Genomic DNA, 19,515 nt, shown 5'->3' with positions numbered 1-19,515 from the left:
CAACAAGTGGGTCGCTCACCATGCACAAAAGAGAACCCGAAGAGTGGATGCACAAACAACCCCAAACAGCCCCCAAACCACATAAACCAAGCACAAGAATCTTCCACTCCGCCCAAAGGCCCAGCTCCTCCAGATCGAGCTCAAGTGCCAAAACAAAGGGGCCGGAGGAAGAGGGAGACGCACGGGCCGGAGGTGAGGAGGGAGACCGCAGCACCGAAACAAGAGAGAAAAAGAAGGAAGAAGGGAAGAGTTGAAATAATAGAACCATACGATCGAATAAACAGATGTCAATGATCTAACGGTCAACAGTAGGAAACTGGACCGTGTCAGAACCGGAGCGGATAAAAATCCGTTTGTGCAGATGGCATTGCTACGAGTCTACGACTAGCGGGTAACCCAACGTGGAGTGCAAGTCTACCCGTTGTGTAGAAGGTGTGGAAGTTTCTACCAAAAAAAAAAAAAAAAGTGTGGAAGGAATAGAGAATTCGGCTAATTTACTATTCCAATGTCCATATGCAGAAGTAGTGTGGTTCGGGAGTGGACTAGATTTCATGACTCAGCAGAGAGGTCATCGACGTCATTGGCAGGAGCTTTGAAAGATTGGGAAAAAATCCGATTACCCTCTAAGAAGGTAGGACTCAAGACACTTAGTCACCTTGCCTTTGTGTGTTGGAATCTTTGCCTTAGCCCGCAATGAAGTCACTTTTAGAAGAAAAGATCGTAGTCCAGAGGTGGTTGAAAATGCCCAAAGAGCCCATAATGAGTTTTGGAACGTAACTGGTAAACCCGATGTGTGTCCATTATAGGCTCACAGCAGCAATCAGCCGGTGGAAAATGAAGAGGTTCAAGGCTTCAACACAGCATTGCCATTGGAGACCAACAAAGGGGGAACTGGTTTCTTGCTATTGAGCGTGGGAAGAATATTATCTCGGCTGTTTTTGAGCTCATTCGTATTTCAGATTGCATTGAAGGTGAAGCATCGGCTATTCCCGCAGCAGTTCCAACGGCCAGTTGCAGAAGGCTCTTGGATGGGGTGGAGATTAAATCTGACAATGCTCCTCCTGTGGTGGGTCGGTTGAACTCGGTCTGGGAGATGGGTCGCAAGACATTGTTTTTGCATCAAACCAACTCCAATGATGTTACTTGGTTTTTGTTTATACTCATTCTCTAACCAGGAAGGTCTTGTCCCCTAATGGGAGGACATCATGGCCAATTTCCTCTCCATGGCTCCTTGATTTGTGTACTCAAATTGCCTCCGCTTTTGCCTTTGAATGAAGACTAGATTACCAAAAAAAAATTCGGTAGCCCTATAAGACCTATGATTTAATACCCAGCTTATGATGATTCATTTGTATCCAGCACATAAAAGAGGCATCCAAGATCTCATTAGCTATTTAACCTTATATAAATACAGGAAAGAGTGCACCGATCTTTTTTTATGTATGGAGTACGATGATGAGATCGGATCCAGATCAGACCCATATATATATATATATACATCCATGTATCATTTTTCACACACTATCTTCCACAAGCGACACCCACAACAGGAAAACTATTAAGATGTGTAAGGTGGATCAGAAGAAACTGACTTTTGATTGAAAGGCCGCCATTTTCATGCAGCTTCTGCAAAGCCAATTCTTGAATTGCCGTAATCAAAGACTGTATGGTACTGGCCCATGAAGACATCTCCCAATATCCTGTATTCAAGTCACCATCCTCGTTAGTAAACATCAAGTAATCCAATGCATGAACGGTTCAAACTAGAACGTATTATAGTTGTGATTGAAGTACCAGAGGGGACCACGAGGTGGGGGCACATCCAAAGCGATAAATCCACTAATGCACTGTGCAACCTCTCCAGCGACAACTTTAAGGACATACTGATGATAACCAAGAGTCAGAAAACGTTAGTTTTTATAACAAACACAATAGCGTTCTACTGAACCACACTCATAAAGAAACTTAGATATACTATCCAGTAACCATAACATCACATGCAGAAAGCACAGCAATTTCATTTGGGGTGTATGTATTTCAATGTAACCCAGCAAGGCTTCTTTAGTTCAAATAAATGCCACTGCGACCATGGGTAAAATATATGATGTTTCACCTTTTAATGGTTTTACACAGATACTGCTAAAATTCCCCAACCCGCACCCGCCCACCCGAAAGACAAGGAAGAGAGATCCTCAAAAACTAACAAAGATGAGATGCCAACAAAGCAAGATGGTTCATGGTATGAGCCTAGGGTCAATAATGATGGCAATAATTCCATAATATACCTGCATTGCTTATAAAGAAAATATAAACAACTCAAAACCTTCAGATCATCCAATCAGGATACCAATCAAACGTCTTAACACTAATGAAAACAATTTAAATAGATATATACTTAACATGACTTGACAATCACAAATCTTATCTATTGTGTTACCTGCTCTGGAGTCAGTTCAAATGTTTTGCCACCAATGGTAAAAGAAACAGGGGGCATCGAAGAGAGATTATCACAATCAACAGCTGATTCTCCCATTGGACTAGGCAATCGATCACAGAGCTGCAATTACAGTAATGGCATCAGCCATTCTCCAACTTCACATATAAAAAATTATAGTATAATGCATCATTACGTCACCTCATTGACATAATTCAGTATGTAGTCCTGTGTTTCATTCCGTCTAAGCTGATTCCTGATCCATACCACAGCCATTTCACAGGCAGTGCAAGCAGCATCCTGCACAATACCAGAGACCTTGCCCCCATTCTTCTCATCAACAACACTCTCAATGCCACCACTGCAACAAAACATCCATAATTTGAAGAGAGTTGCAGAGAATATTATGACAAATAACAAATTGGATGGACTTCTAGGAATTTCAAAAAATATTTATGTTCATGCCTGTGGTTGGGGTGCATGCATAAAAATGATATAATACAAACACACAAAACCGACATGATACTCTGTCAGACTAAAAAATTACAGCATCCATGTAAAACTGTGCTCAAAACTCTGGTAAAAAATAAAACCCAAGCTCAAAAAGCATTTGAGTGTACATCGGGAAGAAAAAAATACCAAAGCTCAAAAAGCATGCACATACATCAAACACTTGTGTCAAACTTCATATTATGACAACCCCAATCAAAATGCTGGCGAGTAATCCTTTTTGTGGTATCACTGGAACCTGACTAGTGCAGTAAACCACGCATCAAATATGGCACCAAACATAAAATGGATTTGTTTTCCATGCCACTAACTGGCATGCCTTATCTGTATTGATGGACTATAAAAGCACAAGGTAAAATCCAATAAAAATGTCTTGCCAACATATCTAACAAAAGAAAAGCCCAACCATTACTCATGCTAATATTTGGGCAACACAAGATTCTTTTAAAACAAGCGACATTGAGTTATACTACTCAGAGTAGTTAACTTCTTCTCCTAGAAGAATTTGACCAGTACAGTACCCCATTTATTCAGGATGGCAACAAACAGAGCAGCTAGGTATGTTTACCTAGAAACCAACTTAGATTGCCCTTGTATCCTCCTCCTGATTATAGCAACAAACTCAACCTTATCCCAGTTTAATGTATTGCACTATATGGAATACTCCACACACACCCCCCCCCCCCACCAAATAAATAAATAAACAAATAATAAAAGGATAACAGGAGAGTCATGGGAAGGAGGAGAAAAAACAAATTGAAAATGTGCTACCATAGATGGAAGATGAAAAGAAAAGGGAAAGAAACACAACCCAACTAACTAGCATGCATGCCCTTTGTCAGTTCTCCTCCATGATCATACCACTCTCCCTTAATGGAGACAACCCTAGACCTCCATTGCATATGACCGTACCACCTTAGTTGCTCAGAGAGCACTATCCTATTGACAGATGATAGAAATGTCAAGATGTAATTCAAAAACCAAAAAACAGGGCTCATCAACAGAACACACCAGCGACATCCTATTATGGTACAAAATAACAAACATCTCAAGATACACATACCATTAGATACACAATAAAGTCAAGAGTCCCAAATCATGTCACGGACTTGATAGAAAATCTGGCATATGGGCTTCTAACATCAGGCATGCCCCAAGAGCAGTGATACAGCACAACCAAAAGTCAATGTTCACGCTACGATAACGCAAACAGTAAACTAGAAGATAATTTTCATATTTGGCGGGCCCCAAGTCCAGCTGGAAGGAGATAAAATAGGAACTGTTTTCGTGGGAGTTTTAGAGATAATTTAGGATTTATTTATTTATTTATTGGGCTAATTATGTAATTGATTGTTAATTGAAGTAGGAAATCTAGGATCAGTTTTTTAATTGGTTTCAAATTCCTAAGAGTCCTAGCACGATCAATTTTTTTGCTAGTTTTAAATTACCAAGAGTCCTACTATAGTTGAAGAATGTCTCTTGTAGTATTTAAATACTTGAAATCAGCTTATTGAGGATAGAATAGAAAGAAAAAAAATGAAGTAAAGCTTTGAGCTTTGTGCGTTTGCAGCCACTCCCCCCCCCCCCTTTTTTCTCTCCTCTTTTCTTCTTCTTCTTCATATAAGTGTTTTTCTCCTGCTTGTTATTTACTTATTGGCATATTATGTAATTAGATTTTTAATTCAGGTAGGATATCTAGGATCAGTTTTTTAGTTAGTTAGACCAACTTTTTTGCTAGTTTTAAACTACCAAGAATCCTACTATATATGTCTTCGTATTGAAGAATGTCTCTTTTATTATTTAAACACTTGTAATCAGCTTATTGAGGATGGGATAAAAAAAATGAAGTAAAGCTTGAGCTATGTGCATTTGCAGCCACCCCCCCCCCCCTTTTTCTCTCTCCTCCTCCTTCTTCTTCTTCTTCTTCTTCTTCTTCTGTCTCTCCTCTTCTTCAAGACTAATTATTCTTAGATTTTCCCTTCTTCCCCCTATCTTCTGTATCCTTCTTTCTTCTCTATTCTGTCCCCCATTAAGCAGCCAGAGTCAAAATTCAAATTAATAAGAAAGAACAAGGTGCTAAAAACAAAACTGATTAACAGCATTAAACTAGTGTAGGAAACCTCTCTCTCTTCCCAAAACAAAAATAAATTAACTGACACAACATCAATTTAACCTCACCTGACACCTCGAGTTCCGTCGAAACTACATAACCCAATCTGCGAGCATACCTTCATAGGGTCTGTCTGTAAGAAGATAAAAGAAGATAGAAAAGGTACGTATGAGCAAGTCTAGATTATAGTTTTGATATCTCATATAGTAGTAAGTACCAGCAACAGTATTGACAATTCTCCTGCTAAAGTAAGCTAAGTGAGAAAAAAATTTAGTAGAGCAAGGAGAGAAAAAAGGAGGGAGGGAAACAAAAACAGAAAAGAGCAGGGACACTTCTACGCACCTCTGCTGACAACAAGTCCAATATCGTCTGTCCATATTCAGCAACAACAACCTTGCATTGCTGGCTAGCAACCCCAGAGGCACCAATTGCGTGGTTGATTTCAGCAATGATGGTCTGCCAACAAAGATAACACAGAAAATAGTAAACAGGCTCAGAACTGAGTAGCTTTGCCTCACTTTGTTACTGGTTACAGTATGTACAAACTCAGGGGCATTGGAATACAAGGTGTAGATATGAAAGTCGGCAACCACCAAAGCGTAAACGTCTTTACCTATTGGCATGGCAGATAATGCAAAATTAAAACAAAAATATCTTCTCCTCCTATGTCAGAGAGAAGACGCATCCTTTTCTTTTCTCTTCCTAAGTTTTTCATGCACAAAAAGCAGTGTAAAGTGTGCACAAAAAGCACTGTAAAGTGTCTACAAAGGTAGTTTGGTAATAACTTTCAGGTATGTAGGTCAACGGTGATTTCTGATCACATTTGAATATTTGGAAACCTATCTGATATATCAACTCAGTCCTTACAGGATTGCAGTCTACTATAAGAAACTGCATAGGTTATGACCCTCCCCAGACCTTGCCTCACGGAAACCTTGTGCCTGTGTTACACCTTTAGTCTACTATAAAAGACATAGTATAAATTTCAAAGTAAAGGTTTCACCGGTTTCAACTTGGATGAAGATCCAAATATTGCTTATAGGGTGTTGCCTAAGCACGTAAGTACTAGGTGGGAACATAGAAAATTATCGATTCAGGTTTTGATGATAACACATGCAAAATACACAACTGGACCAAAGGGCTGCAAAGTGGATTGCTGAAAACCAAGAGATTACGGGTAAAATTACAGACATGTACAAGTGGCAACACGAACTACCAACAGTAATTCCCAAAGAGGCAAAGAGAGAGCAAAAGAGAACGATGAATGAAGTGTGGGAGGGGGGACGAAATATAAAGAGCATGAATTGAAGGAGATTAGATTAAAAATAAAAAGAAAAAAGAGTATATAGAGCTTGAAGGCAATGAGAATGGGGAAGATGAAAATCATGAATTCAAACTTGACTTCAAATGTCCTCTATCCACACTTAATTTCTTTTCCTTTTTCTTAGTTTATGTTCAGTTAGACAAGGATAGTATGAGCATGAAATTCTTACCATTCAAAAGAGCAGTTTGAACTTTCACAAGCAATATGATGATGTATAATGGAGTACTGTCATACTACCATAGAAAAGTATGAAGTGCTACTTGTTGATAGTGTGCATTTTCACGACAACAATACACCATCGAATCTTTAAAATGAATTGAAAAAGGAAATACTATTCTTAGAAGTTTTAAAAGGAGAGCTCTCCAAGGGCAATTTATCAAACCCCCCCCCCCACCCAAATCAAAAAAAATAATAATAATAACAAGACTAAAAATTAAAAAGACACAAAATCCTGTCTATTATCTTCACTCCCTCAGCCTTTGTCAGATGTGGGGGCCTCTGTATATGGAACCAATGTAAAACTACAATGCAACCAAGAACCATAATAGTATATCAAAGTTTTCCAAATGCTCCATTTGCAATACAACCCTAAAGATTGAAAATAGAAGATGAAAAGGGAGGAAAAGTCAATAGAAGATCATACTGCAACAGAAGAGATCTACCAACAGTTATGCAATTGCCCCCTTGCAGTTCTTGGGGAAAAAAATTCTGTTAAGCAAGTAGGATCCTAGGGTTTGAAAGTCTTCATTCTATGGTAAAGTAATTCCCTTGCAGATGAAATGACATTAAACAAATCCATAGAGCTCTGTTGTATAAATTGGGCCTGATATAACTTATGATTACTTCTCTGCAAATACTCAGTGTTCTACTTTTTTGGTGTCTCTTTCACTAATGAGTACCTAGGTTGTTTAAACAATGCCCCCAACAACTAAATTTACAATTAGAGTAATCCAAAATGACTTGCATATTCCTGACCGGCATCAAGACATGCCTCAAAGGGTCATTTTACGCTTAGCAATTGCACTTCTCAGGATTCTAGATTTTACCATGCAATGGTAGCTTAAGCCACAACCATTAACTATGTGAATGATGAATATGCAACAATTTTATAGTAAATGTCAAACTCTATATGAAATCCAGAGTCTAAAGGACTAACATACCGTCGGACCAGCCAACAAAGATGTTCCAGAGTCAGCAATTGCCGCACAACCACCAGCACAGAATCCTGTAAACAGGTATAACTATTAATCATCACACAGGAGATACAAACCATGGCAGACAATAGGATATAGTTAACATCAGAATCTCCTATACAGTATAAGTACCACTTGGGATGCAAAATTAAAATAGATCAGTCTTTTATTTCTAGTTTGCTGAGAATGATTAGTGTGCCTTTATCTGCAACCTATTTTCAGATTTTACCATCTCACAAAGCAATGGAAATAGAGAGAAGGAGAGGTTGATTTCTATGTTTGTTTAACATAAATGCAAACACGAGTTTATTACCTGTTGACTCGCCATCAATAAGGACGTCGCCCATGTCAAACTGATAAGGGAATTTACAAAATATTTCTGATTAGAAAAATATGAGGGGGGAAAAGCTATTGAATTATGTTAATTGACCAGAGGGACAACTCTACCTGCCAATAGCCTTTCTGGGTCACAGGTACATATGTGTGCTCACCCTTGTAATGACTGGAATCAACCCCTCCAAACACAATTTCACCACCTTCCCCCTCGTCTGGGTTTCGGTTTATCCAAAATGAGAAAACAGGTTCCTTAACAAGCCCTTGATCAACCATATTGTACCTAAACCATTTGTAAGATTATCAGTATAAAAGCAATAGTGCCAAATGATATTCAATTAATTAAACAATTGATTATTAACTAAGTAGTGTCAAAAGGAGAAACAAAAAAACCAACAACAAATAAGTACCACAAATATTTCAGAGATGATGCATGAAGTAGAACGCATTCCATGCTTATCAAAGATGTTAACGGATCATGATTCTATAATATACTCATTTGTCAAATATCAACACACCAGCTAGCGAAGAAATCACCACCTACCATACAGGAACAGCCCCCCCTACAGAGATCTCTTTAAATCCAAGTCCAAGAATGCCATCAAACTTGGCTATCAGAAATGTGATACTTGGCTCTCTACTTGCCTCGATAAACTCCTGTCAAAGAATCAGAGGTAAGCATGTACCATAGGAGACAAAGACTTAAGAAGCTAGTATTCTAGGCATTGTATGAAAAGTTGGAGCTTACCTGCTGTTTTACCACAAGGTCACCAACCTTGACATGGTCTTCACTGAAGAAACCAGAGATAGCTCCAGTCCCATATTGAATCGCAGCTGGTTTCCCTGTGAAGGATAAGACCAGATTTTTTTTTCTAAAAATACATACTCAAACAGACTCTTTAAGGATTGTAGGAGTAACATTGCTAGACGTATGTGGGAGGCTAAGATGGAACAAATCTTAGGACACAAGAAAATATCAATTGTGCTCTGTGAAATGATTTTCAACCGTTCAAAAAGCTAATGAGACAAATATCTGTAAAATGAGGGGCTATGTATTCTTTAATATAACAGTACTAGCCTCCAATGAGATCTAGATGAGTTGGGAAGAGAAACGCATTACTAATAATTGTAATAATAAATTCATGACACCAAATAATCCACATAATAATGGAGTCAAATTGTCACAAGCTGGAAGAAGGCTTCAGCTGTCACTATAATTTATGAATGTGAGACACTGCATAGATGCAAGATAGAGTAAGGGAGAAGGGACAAACCATTCTTCTTGTAGGTACTTGACTGGCCTGACTTGTACTTGGAATGGAAATAGCAAGCAAGCTGCACGATTAAATAAAATCATGAGAATCGCTTCTGCCCAACCTCCCAAAATAAATTTAGCAAGGTAGAGAAAATTAGAGAACTTACTGAAAAGTAACACTTGGAGGAAGGCACCCATAAATTTGAACTACCGGTGTCAAATATCACAGTGAATTTTTGAGGGGGAGTCCCAATCGCAATTTCTCCGAAGTATTGAGCATCCATGTAGTTTTTCAATTCAACTATGTCCGTCTCCTCAGAGCCTCCAAGGTTACTGCGGAGATGATATTTCCTGATAGAAGAAGCACTTATAGGGTCAACTTCTTCAGACTCAAGCCGAGCAGCAATCCTGTTATTTTGAGTCAGTGCTCTTTTCTTTAGTCCGACCCGAACCAGTCCATCCGAAGAAGCAGAGAAGACCAAAGGGAGCAAAAGGAACGATAGCAATAGAGAAACCGAGAAGATCTTCCACTTAGTTCCCATGTTGACCTGTAAGTTCAAATCAAGCAATCGTTCAGTGAAAGCATCAAACGAGACATCAGGTTGACTGATCAGCCAAGCAAACTCGTGAACAAGAAACCACAAAATAACTTTTGAGGCAGATGTATTATTACAAACTCAAAATTAAAGAAACTGTAAGCAGAGATATAGGAATAAACATTTCTATTAATGGATGGGAATTTAAACGGAAAAACATGAAGAGAATAACACGGTGAGCGTGACCTGGGATATCGGCAGCAAAGGAAAAAACGAAAGACGAAATTCAAGCGAAGTCAACAAAGAAATATCATCTTGATAACGTAGCTAAAAAGAGGTAAACAGAATTTTCAGAGAAGAAAATCAGTTGACAGAATAAAACCCTAAGCAACATGAAGAATCGGAAGACGCAAACCTACTACCGATCAAGAACCCTAAAATATGAAGGGAATCATCTCCTGCTACTCACATAAATGGAAAAAGGAAAACAAATAGCGTCTCTTTTATTGAAACATCAAACATATACCGTAAAAAGGAAAAGGTTAGACAATAATCAAGACAGATGAGCAAACTAAAACAAAAGAAAACACAGTAATCTGTGGAATAGACCGATAATCGAACCAAGAAAAACACTATGAAAAAGAAGAAGAAAAAAAAGCAAAGCGTCGCTCACCGATCAGAAGATCAAATTCAGAAAGCAGACGATGAATGAAACGGAGCAAGAGAAGAGAACAAGAGATCGAAGTAGACTGGAGCGGAAGCAAAACTGAAAAACTACCTTTCGTGTGCAACTGTGCAAGTGCCCTTTCTAGCTCAACTACCAGTCCCACTCTTCTCCTGGAGTTCTCTCAAGATACCTTATCTGGTAGAAAGGGGTACTATAATATTAGATAGCCACTGGACTCAACTTGAACTATAAAATGGAATTTATACCAAAAAGAACTGTACACTGTAATGGCAAAGAAAACTATTTTACCATTTACAGTAATTAAGATGAAAAACAGTTTTTTATTTTTTGGGTCAAAATTAAGATTAAAATCATGGAAAGAACTTGTAGACCCAGCCCGTGAATCTGGTCTTCACATCGTGCCCTTGCTTCCAACACCAAGTGGTGCCACATCAAATATGTTTACCGTGGGACCGCTATGTGTGACCACGAATTACAGGAATCTACAGAGTTAAGATGATGAAGTTTATTTTATTAAATTTTTATTTTTTATTTGCCTGGAGGCCTGCACCGTCCACACTTTGTGATTACGGGGACCGAGTAGTGAGGTTTATTAAATTTTATTTTTTTATTTTTTATTTGTGGGCGTGCATAATTTGTAATTGTAATGTCGTCGAGGAGTGTAAAGAGTACTCTTTGTTAGGGAAATGCATAAATGCAAAATCCATGAATGATCACATCTCAATACTAAATCCTTTTTACTGAAAATTTTCATCCACTACACTTTTTCTTTTCTTTTTTTATAAAAAGAATTAATATTATAACTAGAAGCACTTACAACTACTAAATATGGTTCTATTACAGTCATCCACCTGATTAGCTGTAAACTTTGAATACATTTCAAAATAATCCTGGAGCATTGAATTTGAGAATGTATCATATTTTCCAAATTTTGTTATCAATACTAGTTCAATAATTATGGCTAGTTTCCCAAATGACCACTTCATTATTGAGGGCTGTGGTAATTGATCTGCCATTTGTGGATTGTTTGTCCAAATGTCATCTATTTTTATCACACTTTGTGTTGCTTTTTCCATTCCCTATTGCAATCCAAAAAATATATTTTCATAAATTCTTCGTTGCTTTTCGTTTTTCGAAATTGATGAATTGTATATGTCCATCTTTGCTTACTCCAATGCCTCGAAGTACTAGCAATGACAAAGTGGATCAAAAGTAACTCTCTCAAAGGCAATGCAAAAATTACGCTCATAGAAAAATAAATTTTTCGTTTACGAAAAAAAATAAAAAAATTAAGGACAACAGAAATCTCAAAGAAATGTTGTTGATATGTTACACGTAGAAAGAAAACAAAGATAGAAAATCTCAAAGAGTTGGATTGAGAAATGGAGATTTTAAAAAAATAATAATAAAAATAAATAAAAATCGAAGCCATGCACTCCACAACCCTCCTAAATATATGATTGAAAGATGTAAAAATAATATAATCATCTGCTCTCCTGGTAAGAGAATCCCAACTCTTTCAACAAGCAATTACTACCTTCGAGTAAAATAGTTAATAAATGATGTACGAAAAAAATAGTTCAAAAATCTTGTATTTCTCCTAAGAAAAAATTGGAATATGTGTTTGATACGGATCATATATAAAATCAACTAAATACCTAATTGGGTATCAGGCACTAAAACCGTGATTCAACAAGGACCAAGGACCTTCTACCCAACCAAAAAAAAAAACCAATCACTCTCATTCCCTGTTATGTTAGATTTCTGCCTTGGGAAGAGGGGCATTTATGAAAAGAAAAAGAAAAAAACATCTGATTAGCTCTCAGCTATATATATATTCCCCTATTAATACGTGTAGATGACCCAAATTCTTCTCAAAATCTCTCAGTAAAAAAATAAAATCACAGTCAAACTTCACCACTTCAGGCACTGCAAGACTCTTAATATCAGCCATGCAATTAAGCTTTTAAAGAAATGAGAGCGTGCACCACGTCTATTATGTATAATAACAACAAAGATCACATACAGAAGTGTTCACATTCATGCATCAAATTTCAGGCTAGACCCTCCACACACAGAGCCACAACATAAAAACTATAAAATGCATAAGGTATCCAGAAGAATTTGATGCAATTGAAAAACCAGCATTTTGTCTATGCAGCTTCAGCAAAGCCAACTCTCAGATTGCCGTAATCAAAGACTGTATGGTAAGGTCCCATGAAGACATCTCCCAGAATCCTGTATTCAAGTCACCATCCCCATTAGTGAAATATAGAAAAGAGTGTCACTCACGATTCACTGCATCTAATGCATTAACTTTCAGCATTGGTTGAATAGTCCAATATCAACTACTTTACTGCCCATAACTGACTCACTTCACCAATGCATTAATTAACTGTTCAAGTTAGAAAAGATTAGAGATAAGTGATAGAAGATTGAAGAGTACCAGAGAGGACCAATGGGTGGTGGAATGTCCATAGCTGTAAATCCACTAATGCACTGGGCTTGATCTCCATCACCAACTTTGAGAATGTACTGAGCACCAAAAGTAATGTACTATGTAAGCACCTAGACTTATCACTTAACATGCTAATAACAGTAATAATTGAGCCCCAAATCTGGAAGTTGCAGTACCTGGTCTGGAGTCAGTTTGAATGCTTTGCCACCAATGGTGAAGGAAACAGGAGGCATTGAAGAAAGGCTACCACAATCAACAGTCGATGCTCCCACTGGATTAGGCAGCCGTTGACAGAGCTGCAAGAATCATAATAGATGGCGTTAGCCAATCTCCCAATTAGCATACAAGAAGCAAGAGTATATTGCACTATTACTTCACCTGATCGACGTAACTCAATATGAATTGCTGTGTTGCATTCTCCCGAAGCTGAGTCTTCATCCATACAACAGCCAATTCACAGGCAGTGCACATGGCTTCCTGCTTAGCACGAGATAACTTGCCTCCATTCTTCGCATCAACAACACTCTCAATTCCACCACTGAAACACAACATCCATCATTCAAACAGAATCAGGCACAAGATTATGGTAGGAACAAGTAGATGGAATCCTAGGAAGTCCATAAATATAAAGCTCATGCCATGGTCAGTGCACATGGATAAAAAAAGACATGGTATTGAATACCTAGGGTTGAAATGACATTTGTACTAGAGCTCCAAAAATTATAAAATTCCAGCCAAGCTTTTCTCAATCTTGGAGAACATAAAACCAAAACCAAATACTTTCACTGGAGAACGGAGGTACATCAACCGTTTATACCAAGCTTCACATTTTCACCTCCTCAAGGAACACACTAACCAGTAATCCGCTTTTTCTTTTCAACTAAAACTGACAAGTGCAGTACACCACACATTGAAGATTACACCAAGAATATAGGTGGATTTGTTTACCTTTATATCAACCGGCATGACCCCATCTATATGTGGAATTGTGGATAGAAAATTCAAGGTAAAAACTGAAAATTTTCATATTAATCAGAAAAGTATGCTGGATAAAAAACAGATGGGTTAACACAACAACAGACGGTGACAGCAGATTCTTGACAAGCACGGTACCCCCACACATTCAGGACAGCATCACTCGCATCTGCTGGGTCTGTTTACCTCAATACAACCAAGATGGCAACATCCTACTGACTGAGCCTCAAATCAAGCTCCAGTCTTGATTGAAATTCTGACATATGACCATCAATCACTGTGCTATGCCCCCTAGCCCAGCACAGCCAATCCAACCGTAGTTGATTTGGGATAGAATAATAACAATTGAATTGATGGAATATTAACTGGTAATACACTGCTTTCATGTAAGCAATATCAGAGCAAAATTTAAACTCACCTGATACCTCGAGTTCCATCAAAAGTACACAAATTAATCATGGAGCATATCTTATCTGGGCTCACCTGAAATACAGAAGAGAAAAGAAGACATGAAGAGTAAGTTCCCGAGGAAGTCTGGACAATGGAGAATAGCTTCAATATCTAACGAAGCACTAAATAGGAGCAACAGAATTCATATTTCTCCCTCTACAATAGTATAACGGAATCAAGAATGGGAGGGATGGTATGAAATGCAAAAGAAGCACTTGAATGCACCTGTGATATCAACAAGTCCAATATCTGCTCCCCATATTGAGAAACAACAGTTTTGCATTCCTGGCTAACTACCCCTGAGGCTCCAATTGCAAGGTTGATTTCAGTAATAATGGCCTGCCAATAAGAATACAAGATAAGTACATGTGCTTTACCATGGTTAGCCACTAGTTTCTGTAGGTAGAAACTCAAGAGTATGAGTGGTGTAAGCCTATGATAAAAATAAGGAATTGGCGACCACAATAGCATATAGACCTATTCCCCTAGAAGGACAGCTGGTGCAAAAATTAAAATGAAATATCTAATACTCCTGTGTATAGTTGTCAAGGCATAGAGAGATATACACTTTTTCAGGCTGAATACTCCAGCAAGAAGATAAGGTTGCAAGAAGCAAATGCATAGAGATTTACACTCTATTGGGCTCAATAGTCCAGCAGTAATCACTTCTAGGCCAATATATACTGGTCAGTTTTCCAATTTTTCTTTTGTATGGTGATTATCTAGGATGTTTGGACCGTGCTTTTAGAACTTGAGTTATATTTCTAGTGTAATCTGACACAAAATGTGTCTTCCAATCAAGACTTTAACAAACTCCTAGAACTGCCATTTTGTGTAAAAGTGTGGCATGTCTCATGACTCTGGTTTTACCATGCAATTACAGCTTATGCCACAAGCTCAAATGCGTAAATGCTGCATATGCAACAATGGAGGAAAATGGAATCTCTGGTAACACATCATGAGTCTAAAAGATAGCGACATACCGTTGGACCAGCCAACATCGACGTTCCTGAGTCGGCAATTGCTGCACAACCACCGGAGCAGAATCCTGGAAAAGCCAGTATATTTGTTAGTGATCACACAGGAAGAATCAAAGATATACAAGCATGGAGGACACTAGGACATAGTTAAGATAAGAATTATCCTATACAGGACAATTGCCACTTGAGATGCACTATCAAACAGAAGAGAAGAGCAATATCTTTCACTTGGAACCCTGTTCTTTCTTGGAATGGCAATTGTGTCCTCATGTACAATGTATTCTTCAGCTTTTATTATCTCAAAAGTTGACAGTAATATATGAGAGAGAGAGAGAGAGAGAGAGAGAGAGAGAGAGATTACCTGTTGACTTGCCAGCAATAAGGACATCGCCCATTTCAAACTGATGAGGGAATTAATAAATAATTAATTAGAAAATTATGAGGAAAAGATATACATCAAATTAAGTGACATGAGGGACAACATACCTGCCAATAGCCTTTCCGAGTCACTGGTACATATGTGTGTTCACCCTTATAATGTTTAGGATCAGAGCCTCCAAAAACGATTTCACCACCTTGTTCCGCTTGTGTGTCACGGTTCATCCAAAATGAGAAAACAGGTTCCTTAACAAGCCCTTGACCAACCATGTTGTACCTAAATATTCATAAGTTTGTCAGCTCAAAATCAATCACGCCAAAAGATATTCACCGTATTAAACATTTAGGTATTAATTAGGTTGTAGAAAAAAGAAAAAGAAAAAATAATGACAAGAATGAATGATTAAGTACCACAGATAATTTCCAAAGAAGACATAAAGCCCAAAGGGTTATATCTCCCTGGCACAATTGTCCCTTGTTCCCCTCTAGTCTAGTTCAAACATCCCTCGCAATGCTTTCACAGTTTAGAAAACCCTTAGCCACTGCATTCCTACCCAGCATTTCCTTTTCCATTTCCATATCTCTGTTAAACCAACTGCATCATTGTCTTGTGCTTATTCTGCCATCTGCTTTGATGTTTCATCCATACTACACTATTACCCTTCCCCCAAAATTTTGGACACCCAAAGAACCTGCATATTGTTGTTACCTAGGTTTTTGGTTCTACTTTGCTTCCCCCAGCCCCGAAAGCAGCTTGTTCTGTGCTCCTCGCTTTTGCAGGTCTCCGCCTGCTTTGTGCCTATTCTTTCTCTCTCTTTCACTTGGGGACTTATGGTATTGATATCTTATTCATCCATAAAAAAACACATTCTATAGAATTTTAAATGCTGATTAGATGATGCACCATTTTGTCAAGTAGCCATACAATGGATAGCAAAGAGAAAACCAGCCTACCATACAGGGACAGAACCCCCAACAGAGATCTCTTTAAATCCAAGTCCAAGTATGCCATCAAACTTTGCTACCAGAAATGTGATACCTGGCTCACTAGTTGCCTCAATAAACTCCTGCAAAAGATTCACATGTAAGAGAAACCGGAGCTCACAAAGAATCAAGAAACTATTAGCTTGGGCATTGTATGAAAATTTAAAGCTTACCTGATTTTTGACCAATAGATCACCAACCTCGACATTGTCTAAGCTGACGAAACCAGAAATAGATCCGGTTCCATATTGAATTGCAGCTGACTTTCCTGTGAAGGAGACCAGGGTTTTTTTTCTTTAAACAAAATTTGTTCAACATAACGGATTATAGGAGATAGAATGCTAAACTACAGAGGATGATAAGAATAGACTAAATTTAGGATGCAACAATATTAATTGTGCTCAATGAAAATATTATTCCTAGGTTGGAAACATTACCAAGACAAATTACACGTAAATTGAGAACATTTTCTTTGATAAATAAGAAAGCTATCAAAGATAGGAAATAGTACAGTAGTACAAGCATCGGCCATAGATGTATAGAGGCACACCTATGACTTTGAGACTACCATGCTAGACGAAAAAGTAAAGAGAACATTGTGAGACTTGACAGTAATATCGTTCAAAATATATTTGCATCACCCATTCATCGGAAGTAATTAAGTCATGCTTTCCCAACAATGCACCAAGCAATTAAGTCAAAGGCTCACAAGCTACCAAAAAAGCCACAGCTGTCACTTTGAGATGGAGAAGGTTACTAAAACAGGAATCAGGGGTCAGACCAGTCCTTGGCAGTTCTGATTTGGTGGAATCTGTCTCAAAACCCTAGTGAATCAACTTTCAAGTATGGAATCCCACTGATCCATGACCAAAACCATAAAATCAGCCATGTCAAATAGGCTTCTGATATATGATAAGGTAATTATGAATGAATGAAGCTACACAAAAGCATGATAAGGTAAGGGAGAAAGAACAAACCATTCTTCTTGTAGGTACTTGATTGACTTGACTTGTACTTGGCATGGAAAAAGCAAGAAACCTGAATGCAAGAGAATAAAATCATAAGAATCTCTCTGCTCCAAACGTTCAAACTAAGTATTCTGTGAGAACTCCAATTTATAAAATAGAAAGTAAAAACTTACAGAAAAATAGCACTTGGAAGATGGCACCCACAAATTCGAACTACCAGTGTCAAATATCACAGTGAAATTTTGAGGGGGAGTCCCGATCGAGATCTCGCCGTAGTACTGAGCATCCATGTAGTTCTTTAATGCAACTATGTCAGGGCCAGCACCTTCAAGGTCATCACCTAGATGATAATCCCGGGTATAACCCCTGGAATAACCCCTTGAATAACCCCTCGAAAAACTCCTTGATTTTGCATCTTCAGAATCAAGATGAGAAGCAATCTGATGATTTTTATTCAAAGCTCTTTTCTTCAGTCCGATCCTAATCAATCCATCCGAAGATGCAGAGAAGACTATAGGTAACAAAAGGAACGACAGGAATAGAGGAACCACGAAGAACTTGAATTTTGTTCCCATGTTGACCTGTTTATTCACATTCAAGTTATCGTTTAATGAAACATCAAACAAGACACTACAACACACTAGTCACTCGAGCAAACTCATGAACAATAACAACCACGTAATGAGGTAGATCATAGATGTAGCATCGAAAGCTGGAAAACTCAAACACAGTACCAAATGTTAGTTATTTGACCAATACGTGAAAAGCTGTTGAGCTGATTAAACAAATTAAATCAAGTCCTCTTATCCATTAATGAAATGTCACAGAATAAAAACAACAAACAACATTACAGAGATACATAGCACATCGGTTAGAAATTAAGAAATCCTGGAAGATGAAGGAAATCATCTAATGCTGATCACATTAAAATAAGATTCCCTTTACTGAAACAGATATCAAAGAGATGAAACAGATACCATCAATCAAGCCAGATAACCAGACTTAAGCAAATGCACACAGATTGTTCTACTTGTTAATCTCTCAAATCGACATGAAAAAATAGAACTGAGAAGAAACAGGGAAAAACCCTCACTTACCAATCAAAAGAGCAAATTTGCAGAGCAGAGAAGAAAAGAATGCAGAATGAGAAGAGAATGAGAAGAGAATGGGAAACGATGTTTATAAAAGGGAAGAGAAACTGAAAAACTACCTTTCGATTTCAGGTACAGTGCCTCCCCAGGTGACTACCACATACTAGTCCTCTTCACTGAGTTTGGTGATTATAATATTTCAGCCGTTAGATGCATTGGTCAATGAAATTATGACCGTCGATGAACAACGGTATCTGACACGCTTCACCACAAGGTCAACACCTTCAGGAAGGAAGGATGGAATCTTCACCCGCTTTAAAAGAATGAAGAGAAAACGTGCAGAGGAAATGCTCTTCAGGTTTTGGATTCCTTCGAATTTAAATATTAGAGAGAATCAACGGTCGACAAACTTGATCGACACTCGAAGCAACTCTTTATGGAATCCCGAAGAAGCATCAGAAATTTGCTATTATTGATTATAATACAGAAGATACTCCTTTCATTGTCAGCTTTGTGCAGCACGATCTATTTCTTTTATGTTAGAAAAGAGTGAAGTATGGTATGTAGTAATTTATATGGTGAGCTTGATGCAGAGGACCTCTTTCCCCAATCATGACCGTTGGATTTTATTCTAGATGTGAGATTGATGATCAAGCATAGAATCGACGGCCCTAAGTAAGAAAGGTGGATTCTTACCTAATTTTCATTCTCACGCTATTGCTGACACATTTCTTGTTCCGCCCGCTAAGGTTGATGTTGTAATTGTTTCATACGCCAGAAAACCACCGAATCACGCATTCTGATGCGTGGGGGGTTTATCTATTCTTCTTTTGGCCTTCTGTTTTTCC

The 19,515-nt window shown here is 38.1% G+C and overlaps 2 protein-coding genes across 5 annotated transcripts; both read right to left on the bottom strand.

Moving 5' to 3' along the window:
* Positions 1-1,409: 1,409 nt before the first annotated feature.
* On the bottom strand, positions 1,410-10,581 carry LOC149004165 (aspartic proteinase A1-like). Of its 2 annotated transcripts, none has more exons than XM_089167854.1 (14): positions 10,474-10,581; positions 9,327-9,707; positions 9,179-9,239; positions 8,653-8,747; positions 8,449-8,561; positions 8,019-8,187; positions 7,885-7,924; positions 7,539-7,603; positions 5,397-5,510; positions 5,123-5,187; positions 2,636-2,795; positions 2,438-2,557; positions 1,795-1,883; positions 1,410-1,700 (listed from the first exon to the last, which is right to left on the bottom strand). In XM_089167854.1, exons 2-14 carry the CDS (start codon positions 9,699-9,701, stop codon positions 1,616-1,618), a joined length of 1,551 nt encoding a protein of 516 aa, XP_089023980.1. In that variant the 5' UTR covers positions 9,702-9,707; positions 10,474-10,581; the 3' UTR covers positions 1,410-1,615. The 2 variants fall into 2 exon arrangements, with proteins under 2 accessions (XP_089023980.1, XP_089023981.1); XM_089167855.1 differs by lacking the exon at positions 10,474-10,581 and adding an exon at positions 10,369-10,467.
* Positions 10,582-12,203: 1,622 nt separating this feature from the next.
* Positions 12,204-18,997, bottom strand: LOC149004164 (phytepsin-like). 3 transcript variants are annotated; one of them, XM_089168336.1, is made up of 14 exons: positions 18,787-18,997; positions 17,750-18,157; positions 17,586-17,646; positions 16,782-16,876; positions 16,579-16,691; positions 15,733-15,901; positions 15,608-15,647; positions 15,250-15,314; positions 14,492-14,605; positions 14,235-14,299; positions 13,220-13,379; positions 13,018-13,137; positions 12,830-12,918; positions 12,205-12,621 (listed from the first exon to the last, which is right to left on the bottom strand). In XM_089168336.1, exons 2-14 carry the CDS (start codon positions 18,149-18,151, stop codon positions 12,537-12,539), a joined length of 1,578 nt encoding a protein of 525 aa, XP_089024462.1. In that variant the 5' UTR covers positions 18,152-18,157; positions 18,787-18,997; the 3' UTR covers positions 12,205-12,536. The 3 variants fall into 3 exon arrangements, with proteins under 3 accessions (XP_089024463.1, XP_089024462.1, XP_089024461.1); XM_089168335.1 differs by lacking the exon at positions 18,787-18,997 and adding an exon at positions 18,674-18,780; XM_089168337.1 differs by lacking the exon at positions 18,787-18,997 and having other exon boundaries at positions 12,204-12,621.
* Between the last annotated feature and the right edge of the window lie 518 nt (positions 18,998-19,515).

Source organism: Hakea prostrata, chromosome 9, assembly GCF_041222555.1.
Source record: "Hakea prostrata isolate BN-2017 chromosome 9, UWA_Hpros_2, whole genome shotgun sequence".
Lineage (NCBI taxonomy): Eukaryota > Viridiplantae > Streptophyta > Magnoliopsida > Proteales > Proteaceae > Hakea > Hakea prostrata.
The sequence above is the reverse complement of the archived record's forward strand: the minus strand, read 5'-3'. Positions and strand labels throughout refer to the sequence as shown.